The 8,227-nt window shown below is 37.7% G+C and overlaps 1 protein-coding gene across 1 annotated transcript in view; it reads right to left on the bottom strand.

The window, feature by feature from the left end:
• Window positions 1–405, bottom strand: part of taf2 (TAF2 RNA polymerase II, TATA box binding protein (TBP)-associated factor) — a 43,030-nt gene extending 42,625 nt beyond the window's left edge. Inside the window, exon 1 of the mRNA XM_073847833.1 lies at window positions 115–405. Within this exon, the coding sequence (XP_073703934.1) occupies window positions 115–166 (52 nt within the window). The 5' untranslated portion in view covers window positions 167–405. The remainder of the gene's footprint in view (window positions 1–114) is intronic.
• Window positions 406–8,227: the final 7,822 nt, after the last annotated feature.

The following is an 8,227-nucleotide window of genomic DNA, read 5'->3' as shown; positions in this document are numbered from 1 at the left end:
AGTGTTAAATTTATGCGACGGCAACTTATGATTTTAATAATCATCCTGATTTGGCATGTAAACACAACAGCAATCATATTCATGCATGCGGTGAGAAGAGTGTATTTGATACTTATAGTTTATATGGTCGTGGGCTTTCAAAGCCCTTGTCTTTCTTGCGGTTCATGCTGCTCTTCAGTTCACTCACTCAAACCCTCGTTAAAATGTTCGGTTTCATTAAATCCTTAAGTTCTACTTGTGTAGAATACTAAAGACAAGTTAGTTTTCGCTCAAACATAGCTGCAGCCTATTAGGCTATGTTTTAATTAGTGAAATCACTGTGAAGCGTAAAAAATTCAGCAACATCCTTCCTTTTTTTTTAAATAAGCAACAGAACTATCCTCCTTCTGCATGTCTTCAGCCATGTTGTTTATAACCTTCGCCCTCCCGCGCTAATGGTTCCCGGATGTTGCTCGGTTATCTGTCTTCCTCAAGGGGGCGCTTCTTCTTCTTTTTTTTTTTTTTTTTTTTTTTTTTTGTGCATCCCGTGTGAATATCACCACTACTGTGCTGTTATGCAGTAACAGTTTATTTTAAGATCATTTTTTAATTTCCTCTTATATACATATGCACTGGTATTATGTTACTTGTTACTCTGCCCCATGCTCTGCCCTAACGCTCCCCTGTCCTCCACACTCAACTCATTATGATCCAGTGTGAAGCAGTGGCTGAGGCAGAACTATACTTATTTAAATTATATTCTTTTATATGGTACTGTGCTATACATATACTTAATGACAATCATATATAATTTTCTATCACTATACTCCAACAAATAATGAATGTCAATAAATATAAGTAACCCAACAAACTCCTTGCCACACTTGTAAAATTGATTTTACATATTTTAAATATAGCTTTTTTATGTTTAACAAATTATTTTATGCCTCCTTTACCTAAAAGTACATTAACATATATCTCACCTTATTTTCATCATCCTAATGATACTGAAAACATATTTTTAAGTTGCCAGACGTGACTAAATGTTACTGCTCTCCATTTGAAGAGAGTATAATCTGTTTAAATATAGTAGCCTACATGGATTGATACTTCCATAAAGAGACAAAATAATAAAGTATTATATTTGAAAAGATATTGTATAACTCTGTAGTCTATGAGCTGTGGGTGCTTACTCTGAACTTCAGGCTATATTTATAAATATAAATAATAATTAAACAATATAAAATCAAAAATAATATTTTTTAACATTTCCAACAGCTTTACTGAACAATACATTTTTTTTTTTGCACCATCTCTAAAATCAAGATTGATCCCTTTTGTACTTGTATTTTTAATATGCAGTAGAAAACTGTAAGTCATTATGTCAACAGCTTGTTCAATGAGCATGTGCATGTCCTGCATCTGAATAACAACATAGCCCTTAAAGAGCATCATTCATTTCCTTTGGGAAATTTGGCCTTTGATAACTTGTCTATTGCCTTGGTCTTGTTGCATCTTCATATAAATATATATATATTTTTAGTTAAACATAAAATGTTTTTTTTTTTTTTTTACAAAATCACAATACTCATGTTTTAATAAAGAAACTACATTTAATTGTACATTTTCTCAGTTTAGTTAAGTCAACAAGACAAGACCTCCACAGCCACAAAGTAAAGCAAAACAGAGGCGATAAACTATCCTACAGTAGTTTTAGGATAGGATGTGAACAAAGCACAAGAGAATTGAGTGACTAAGAATTGAGTAAAGAAAAAAAAAGTGTGTCACAGTCACAGCTAGAAGAAAAAAAGTACACTGTAAAAAGTGAACAGTTGGATCAACTTAAAAAAATTACTTCAATTGGTAACACCTAAAAATTTTAAGTTCTTTCAACTTAATTTATTACATTGTATTAACTTAATTACCAATTGAAGTAATTTTCTCAAGTTTTTTCAACTTAAGTAAATTTTAACAACTTAATTTTCCTAAGTCAATTCAACTGCATTCGTAATTTAATTCAACTTAAATTGAATTTCTTAATAAATCTGAATGTATTAATTTTCCCCAACCATATTACTTAATTACCTGCAAATAAAACATTTCAAACTTTTTTTTTCCTGAAAATGCAATAAAGTTGTCACCAAAGACTCAAATTGCTTTAGAAAATATTTATTAACCTTCACTCATTTGCAAAACAAAGATTCCAATATAAATTCATTCTCTTAAACTTAAAACAATCCATTCGACTGTTTACTTACAGCCTTTTTGCAATGTACTTTATGCCCAAAACTGAGCCATTAATATATTAATAAAAAAAATAAAAACAGATCATTGAACTGAGGCAAAAAAGAAAGTTATACACTACCGGTCAAAAGTTTTTGAACAGTGAGATTTTTAGTGTTTTTTTTTAAAGAAGTCTCTTCTGCTCACCAAGCCTGCATTTATTTGATTCAAGGTACAGCAGAAACAGTCACATTTTTAAAATATTTTTACTATTTAAATAACTATCATCTATTTGGATATTTTAAAATGTAATTTATTCCTGTGATTTCAAAGCTGAATTTTTAGCATCATTACTCCAGTCTTCTGTGTCACATGATCCTTTAGAAGACATTCTAATATGCTGATTTGCTGCTCAAAAACATTTATTATTATTATCATTTTTTTCAGGTTGCTTTGATTATTAGAAAGTTCAGAAATACAGCCTTTATCTTTAATAGAAATATTTTGTAACATTATAAATGTCTTTATCATCACCTTTGGTCAATTTAAAACATCCTTGATAAAAAAGTATTAATAATTATAATCTATCTATTAATAATAATAATAATAATAAATGTTTCTTGAACATTTCTGAAGGATCATGTGGCACTAAAGACATTCAGCTTTGATCACAGGAATAAATGACAGTTTAACAGATATTCAAATAGAAAGCAGTTATTTCAAATAGTAAAAATATTTCACATTACTACTGCTTTTGCTGTACTTTGATCAAATAAATGCAGGCTTGATGAGTAGAAGAGAATTCTTTAAAAAAATCGTATTATTCAAAAACTTTTGACTCGTTGTGTATAAAAAAACTTTTGACTCCCTCAATCACAATGCTGATGTCAGAAGTTGATTCATGAAGCTCTAGCCTTGCATATAAAACTATGATTGTATATTACACAAAATAAGAAGAATAAAGACTGAAAATATAAAAAAAAACACATGATCTCAAAAAAAAAAACATCCTATTTTATAGACAAATTCTTAATTCTTGAGTATTTGTAACACCAGGCCAGCAGAGGGAGCCCTTACCCTACACTGACTGTTACCGCTCCCTCTGCTACTTCTATGGTTACTTCCTGTTTGGCAGCCATATAAAGAGGGCCATCCCAAACGGCACTCACTAAATTCCAGGGGTTTCATTACCACGACGTAAAATGGGCGTTTCTAAAAAAAAATTATTAAGAGAGGTCACCGATCATGCGCAGTAAGTCTTTTTTTTTTTGCGCGGGCATTTCAAAACCACTGATGGATAATGAAGGACAACACAGTCATACAGGTTGTTTTTATGTTTTAAAATCTTACATTTAAACGATTTTTGAAAACAAATAAACAGCCATTATAGAAATGTAAAACGTGTAGCGTCTATTTACGAAAATTAATCATGGTTTACAATGGTATCGTGTACAGGTATTTCAAGACACTGTATATGAATATAAATATTAAGTGTATCTGGCACGAAACCCCTGCGATCGTGGCCAGGTATTTCATGATACTGTATATGAATATAAATATGAAGGGCACGAAACCCCTGCGATCGTGGCCAGGTATTTCATGATACTGTATATGAATACCGGTATAAATATGAAGGGCACGAAACCCCTGCGATCGTGGCCAGGTATTTCATGATACTGTATATGAATATAAATATGAAGGGCACGAAACCCCTGCGATCGTGGACAGGTATTTCATGATACTGTATATGAATATAAATATGAAGGGCACGAAACCCCTGCGATCATGGCCAGGTATTTCATGATACTGTATATGAATACAATTATGAAGTGCACGAAACCCCTGCGACCGTGGACAGGTATTTCAAGACACTGTATATGAATATAAATATTAAGTGTATCTGGCACGAAACCCCTGCGATCGTGGCCAGGTATTTCATGATACTGTATATGAATATAAATATGAAGGGCACGAAACCTCTGCGATCATGGACAGGTATTTCATGATACTGTATATGAATATAAATATGAAGAGCACGAAATCCCTGCGATCGTGGACAGGTATTTCATGATACTGTATATGAATATGAAGTGCACGAAACCCCTGCGAACGGGACCGTCGTGGCCGCCCTTCCAAAGTTTGTACCCGTAAAGGCCGCCCTTCCAGAGTCTGCACCCGTAATGGCCACCTTTCCAGAGTCTGCACCCATCATGGCTGCCCTTTCAGAGTCTGCACCCATCATGGCCGCCATCCCAGAGCCAGTTCACAAGATGGCTGCCACGCCAGAGCCCCCGGCCAAGATGGCTCTGATGCACAGCTTGGGCAAGGACTGCAAGGACTGATTGCTAGTGTGATGGACCCTCCTCTGATCTCAGTGCGGGCTGCAGGCATCCCAGTGACACCTATGCTCCCAAGCCACGCAGAGCCTACACTCTCAAGCCTGGTGTGCATCCCACTGCCTACCGTGCTGCCTGTTATGGTGGTGGCCATTTTGAGTGTGTGGGCTGCACACTGCATCCGGGAGGCCTCTCCTGTCCACGAGTCTGCTCCGGAGGCCTCTCCTGTTCGTGTTTGCTCCACCCTGGCTCCCTGCTCTGCCACGGCTGCCTGCTTTGCCTGCTCTGCTATGGCTCCCTGCTCTGCCTGCTTCGCCATGGCTCCATGCTCCTCTGGACCTAACATGAAGGACCTCTGTTCCCTGTATGCCTCTGTTCCATGGCCCAGGTCCCCCATTGTTTCACTGTCTACCACTGATCCATGGCCCAGGTCCTTCAAGGTGTCAGGGTCCACTACTGCACCAGGGCCCTGACTCTGTACCTGTTCCCCTGCATGGACCTGGCCCTCCGTCCCACCCCCTGTTTTACCTCTGTTCCCCCACCCTCCTGAACTGTTGTTTCTTGAGTGCTAGGAGTCGCTCCTAGAGGGGGGGATTCTGTAACACCAGGCCAGCAGAGGGAGCCCTTACCCTACACTGACTGTTACCGCTCCCTCTGCTGCTTCTATGGTTACTTCCTGTTTGGCAGCCATATAAAGAGGGCCAAGCCAAACAGGCCCTCGCGAAGTATTGTTTTGCTCATGCGGACTCTACCAAGCGTTTTCCTTGTTTTATTGCCTTGTTTCATTGTCATAGTCATAGTATTTCCATTGCAATAGTTTTACCTTGTTTCATTGTCTTGTTTATTTTGCTACTTTGGACTGCCCACTTGGATTTTGACCCTCGCCTGTCCTTTGGATTACGTTTTGTCTTGCACTTGGATGTAACTGTTTGCTGGTATTCGACCCTGCCTGTTTTGACCATGATATGTCTAATAAAGCTCGCACTTGGATCTATCAACACTGTCGTTGAGTCCCCATTACAGTTATTAGTGTCAAGTCTGAGAGTGTAGTTCTGTGAGTACAACTGCAAGTCTGCAGCCAGTCTGTTTTGGGGTTGAAAAATTCATATTTAACTCTTTCACACATAGGCCTAAGTTTAAAATATTCTAGCTGACCCCCAGTATTTTGAGCCGACCATTACTTTAGAATTTATTGCCTTATTTCTATTGTAAAGCGTAATTGCTTGTCACGCAGACACTATATTTGACATCTTGCTTCTCAAAAATGTAAAGGTTTTTGGTCTTTTTTATCTATAATGGGCGTTGGGCGCAGCCATGTTAATTTGTGCTGCAATCCAGAGAATCTGAGCTGTCAGATTTAGAACACAAAATTCATTCTCTCCTTCCAAAAAAATAAAAAATAAAAATAAAAAATACAGCCAATAACACACAAAGTAGAAGAATTTGGATGAAGAACGAGTGAAGAGATAAGGAAACTTTTACAGGTTCTTCTCAAAAAATTAGCATATTGTGATAAAGTTCATTATTTTCTGTAATGTACTGATAAACATTAGACTTTCATATATTTTACATTCATTACACACAACTGAAGTAGTTCAAGCCTTTTATTGTTTTAATATTGATGATTTTGGCATACAGCTCATGAAAACCCAAAATTCCTATCTCAAAAAATTAGCATATCATGAAAAGGTTCTCTAAACGAGCTATTAACCTAATCATCTGAATCAACTAATTAACTCTAAACACCTGCAAAAGATTCCTGAGGCTTTTAAAAACTCCCAGCCTGGTTCATTACTCAAAACCGCAATCATGGGTAAGACTGCCGACCTGACTGCTGTCCAGAAGGCCATCATTGACACCCTCAAGCAAGAGGGTAAGACACAGAAAGAAATTTCTGAACGAATAGGCTGTTCCCAGAGTGCTGTATCAAGGCACCTCAGTGGGAAGTCTGTGGGAAGGAAAAAGTGTGGCAGAAAACGCTGCACAACAAGAAGAGGTGACCGGACCCTGAGGAAGATTGTGGAGAAGGACCGATTCCAGACCTTGGGGGACCTACGGAAGCAGTGGACTGAGTCTGGAGTAGAAACATCCAGAGCCACCGTGTACAGGCGTGTGCAGGAAATGGGCTACAGGTGCCGCATTCCCCAGGTGCCGCATTCCCCAAGCCACTTTTGAACCAGAAACAGCGGCAGAAGCGCCTGACCTGGGCTACAGAGAAGCAGCACTGGACTGTTGCTCAGTGGTCCAAAGTACTTTTTTCAGATGAAATCAAATTTTGCATGTCATTCGGAAATCAAGGTGCCAGAGTCTGGAGGAAGACTGGGGAGAGGGAAATGCCAAAATGCCTGAAGTCCAGTGTCAAGTACCCACAGTCACTGATGGTCTGGGGTGCCATGTCAGCTGCTGGTGTTGGTCCACTGTGTTTTATCAAGGGCAGGGTCAATGCAGCTAGCTATCAGGAGATTTTGGAGCACTTCATGCTTCCATCTGCTGAAAAGCTTTATGGAGATGAAGATTTCATTTTTCAGCACGACCTGGCACCTGCTCACAGTGCCAAAACCACTGGTAAATGGTTTACTGACCATGGTATTACTGTGCTCAATTGGCCTGCCAACTTTCCTGACCTGAACCCCATAGAGAATCTGTGGGATATTGTGAAGAGAAAGTTGAGAGACGCAAGACCCAACACTCTGGATGAGCTTAAGGCCGCTATCGAAGCATCCTAGCTGGGCCTCCATAACACCTCAGCAGTGCCACAGGCTGATTGCCTCCATGCCACGCCGCATTGAAGCAGTCATTTCTGTAAAAGGATTCCCGACCAAGTATTGAGTGCATAACTGAACATAATTATTTGAAGGTTGACTTTTTTTGTATTAAAAACACTTTTTTTTATTGGTCGGATGAAATATGCTAATTTTTTGAGATAGGAATTTTGGGTTTTCATGAGCTGTATGCCAAAATCATCAATATTAAAACAATAAAAGGCTTGAACTACTTCAGTTGTGTGTAATGAATCTAAAATATATGAAAGTCTAATGTTTATCAGTACATTACAGAAAATAATGAACTTTATCACAATATGCTATTTTTTTGAGAAGGACCTGTAATTGCAGTTTAATCAAATGAAATGGAATATCAACAAACCACAGGAGAAACAAAAAGGCAGCTAAGAGCTTACACATAATAGCCTTTACATGGACAATAACAGATAATCAACAGAAACTAATTCATGTATACATATGAGGAGCAGGAAATAACATGGGTATGTTTTCACAACGATTGTACTAAAAATTAAGAACTTTTTCCTTTGGATTTTTGAAAAGTTTCTCATACACATGACAATGTTGTCAAAATGATCACTGTTCAACATGTATCTGTGAAAATGACTAAAATTGCTGTATTATGCATGCTAGGCCAGTAGTTGTCAATGGCATGTTGTCTGTGCATATATGTAATACGATCTGGGAAAACCAGTCAGATCTCGCGCTGGAACGTTTTCAGGAAATTCGAAAAATAGGTCTAAAGTCACTTTTTTGTCAAAATTAGGTTTTCATTTAAGTATTATTTGATAAAATCTTGTCTATCATCTCTGAAAGTATCTTGTCAAAATTCACTTGTTTAGTGCAGAAAAATTGTGATTTATTGTAGCAAGAAGAAATGACTGTGTCTTTCTCTTATGTTAAGAATGC

This window comes from Garra rufa, chromosome 9 (assembly GCF_049309525.1).
Source record: "Garra rufa chromosome 9, GarRuf1.0, whole genome shotgun sequence".
NCBI classification, from domain to species: Eukaryota; Metazoa; Chordata; class Actinopteri; order Cypriniformes; family Cyprinidae; genus Garra; species Garra rufa.
Note: the sequence above shows the minus strand (reverse complement) of the source record. Positions and strands in the feature narration are given on the sequence as shown.